This window comes from Cariama cristata, unplaced genomic scaffold, assembly GCF_000690535.1.
Source record: "Cariama cristata isolate BGI_N322 unplaced genomic scaffold, ASM69053v1 scaffold45521, whole genome shotgun sequence".
Taxonomy (NCBI): domain Eukaryota; kingdom Metazoa; phylum Chordata; class Aves; order Cariamiformes; family Cariamidae; genus Cariama; species Cariama cristata.
In genome coordinates, this window is record NW_009600711.1 from 15,732 (window position 1) to 18,575 (window position 2,844).

Genomic DNA, 2,844 nt, shown 5'->3' on the forward strand with positions numbered 1-2,844 from the left:
ACTCAGCCTGTGCTCATATTTCATAGACGGCATCAATTTTCTAGCATCTTTAATAGCCTGTGCTTAAGAAGAACCACTTTGTATACAGACAGACAGAAAATGTAAGTATGACTACATTAGGAAAAGACAAGTGGTAACCATGCTGACTCCTGAGAGCTAAAAACTTAGTATGAAAAAAAAGGAAAAGTACAGTCATGTTAGCTCAGGACACAGCACTGTTTTCCTAAAGCTACACTGGTTCCAGGACCAAGTTAGAATATTTTTACTCATTAAATTACTTAAAAATAATCAGCACACCTGATGACTTTGTGAAATGAAGTAATAACTTAAACTTGTTTGTACAGCTATTTAAACAGAAGCTTTCTCCTATACGATTTTTTTTTCTGTCTTGCATTACTACTGTTCATTTGGTTTTATAATACTATTTCACACAACTGGACTGTGGGCTGCTACTTTGTGTTGTTAAAGCACTGTTTGTTTATTCTAGCTACTTAAAAAACAAGCAAACAAAAACTTATCACCAATACTTTCAATATTTGGAGTATAACAAATACTCCAAATTCAATTTGATATAAGTAATGCTTTAGAACGTGCCATTTCATTCTATATGCAGTAAAATAATTTCCAGTTCCTATAAATTTGAAGTTTGTTACTTGCAGTACGACGCCAAGAAGCTGCAATGTCCCCAAATTACTTACGAATTAATATACAACCTTGAATATATTTTTAGCCATAATATCACTATAATAGAAGCCAGCTATTCCAGAGCTGTTCTTTTCTACTACCTAATTCTTGTTCACCTTTTCCATAGTTCTCCTTTAACCCTTTCAACTAGCATTTCCTGTTATCCGGGAAACATTAAACTAGATTTTATAACACGGTGAATCTAGACTGTTTCAACATGACCATGAACAAGGAAAGCAAATAGAGGAAGATGAAAGAACAGCTACTATCTGTATTTGTATGAAAAGATCCTTTCCAGAAATGGTCAGACACTTCTGTCAAGTGTAGTTATTCACATTAGTCAGTGAGGTGTGCCAGGCCGACCCAGTATTAGAAACAAGGAATTTCTTGCTTCTAAAACCTTGACAGCTGCTAAAAAATTTATCCAAATTAATGATGGAGTTAAAATAAACCACATTAAACCACTGTGTGACCACCCATTCAGAATGACAGTGGGCTTAACTAGTCATTTTTTAATTCGTGTGCTTTGAATGCTTTGGAGGTAAGACAACTATATCTGCATTTCATGTCAGCTCTTCTGTATGAGAAGGTGGCAGTCTATTGCTGAAGATGTGAGAACCTATTTTCAGGAGAGGGCAGATGCTAGGACAGGCAGTAAGCAAACCAGGGTGGTCCAAGCTGCGATGCCTGTGAACATCCTAAAAGCAGACACTTACGCACTTTTGACTCCAATACTGAAGATTTAGGTACCTGCAGATCTGTGGTCTCTCCAGGCTTAGTTGGCTGCTGAGTTGGGGTGTTCTTTTGTTTGTGTGAATTGTGAACTTGGGCAGATTTTTTAAGGTATCTCCTATTCACAGACTGGTTTTTAAGAAATCTGTCCCCAGCTGTTTTACCTCTCATGTACTTCTTTTTCTGTGTGTGTGAGAAAATGAAAAAAAGTGTCTGTAAAGTTCTCTGAAGTGCTATTGTATACATATAATACAATATAATAGTATGTCTCACTGCTTACTCTTTATATGGCACTCAGAACTCGCAGTTTCTGTGAGAAAGATGTAACAATGATGATCGCTTGCAACTGAAGATGAAGTAAAACGGGAAAGTTGCAGAAAAATTCCTGGAGCACAGCAAGTTAAAAAAAATAAATCCCCATGACTAGTCCTTGTGATGCAATCACAACTCTATGCTAATAAAAAATGAAAATTGCTAAGAAGTCAGTAGCTTAAAGGAAACCCCTTCAGGCCACCAGTTTGCCCTGCATATCCGAGTCCTGATTCTCTTCAGGTACTTTCCAGGATTTATTAAAGCCACATCTTTTTTTCTTGATATGATTTTCATGACTAAAAGGGTTTGTCAGGAAGAGAGGGAGGAAGGACAGATCTGCTACACAATTGGTCCAGTCTGTCTGTAACCAGAAAGTTTTACCAGTGACGTAGAAGGTGGTTTAGTACAACTGTTTCTATGTGGCAGAGCCTTAGGTTGGAATAAGAGCTGCTTTTTAGAGTTTAGTCCTTTCCAAAACAACATAAAAGGTGCTCTTTTACCAGTCTGGCTTTTCAGATAAGTGGCATGTTTGGAAAACACCCTTTATGTGTAAACAGAATATGGGATGAAATGCTTTTCTGTGAAGATCTCTGGTCATGTTTTGACTACACGGAGCAGCAAAAAGGTGGGTATTTCTCTTCTTGTTTTTATTTGGATTACTGTATGGGAAAAAACCCAATACAGGCCCAACTCTTTAAGTAATTCCTCCTACTTTTGTGCGCACTTGTCTCCTGTGTAGATATCCCTGGGTAACCTTTCCATCCTCTTCCAAGTCATCTGCGTGGAAAAACCCTCCCAGGTTGACCATGGTGCCGGTGTGCTCCAAGTAGAGATTTCTGGGTGGGGAGTACATCCGGTGACCTTTTAGCTGACATATGTCAGAACTAAGGGGTCATTGTGCCCCCTTTTCAGTCCTCTGTTGGCACTTGCCTATCTTTGAAGTAAGACAAAACGGGACGCTTGCAGCGGCACCCCTACAAATAAGGGCCGAATTAATAGAAGACGTGTTAAAAAAAAAAATTGAGAAGTACCAATTATAGGACTGTGGAAACAGTCAGCACATCATCCCATTAATAGAAATACCTTCAGGGCAGGTGTCAAGAGGCTGGGGCCAGA

General features: G+C 38.5%; 1 protein-coding gene across 1 annotated transcript in view; it reads right to left on the reverse strand.

Moving 5' to 3' along the window:
• Positions 1-2,536, reverse strand: part of NINJ1 (ninjurin 1) — a 16,589-nt gene extending 14,053 nt beyond the window's left edge. Inside the window, exon 1 of the mRNA XM_009710106.1 lies at positions 2,441-2,536. Coding sequence (XP_009708408.1) covers positions 2,441-2,536 — 96 coding nt within the window. The remainder of the gene's footprint in view (positions 1-2,440) is intronic.
• Positions 2,537-2,844: the final 308 nt, after the last annotated feature.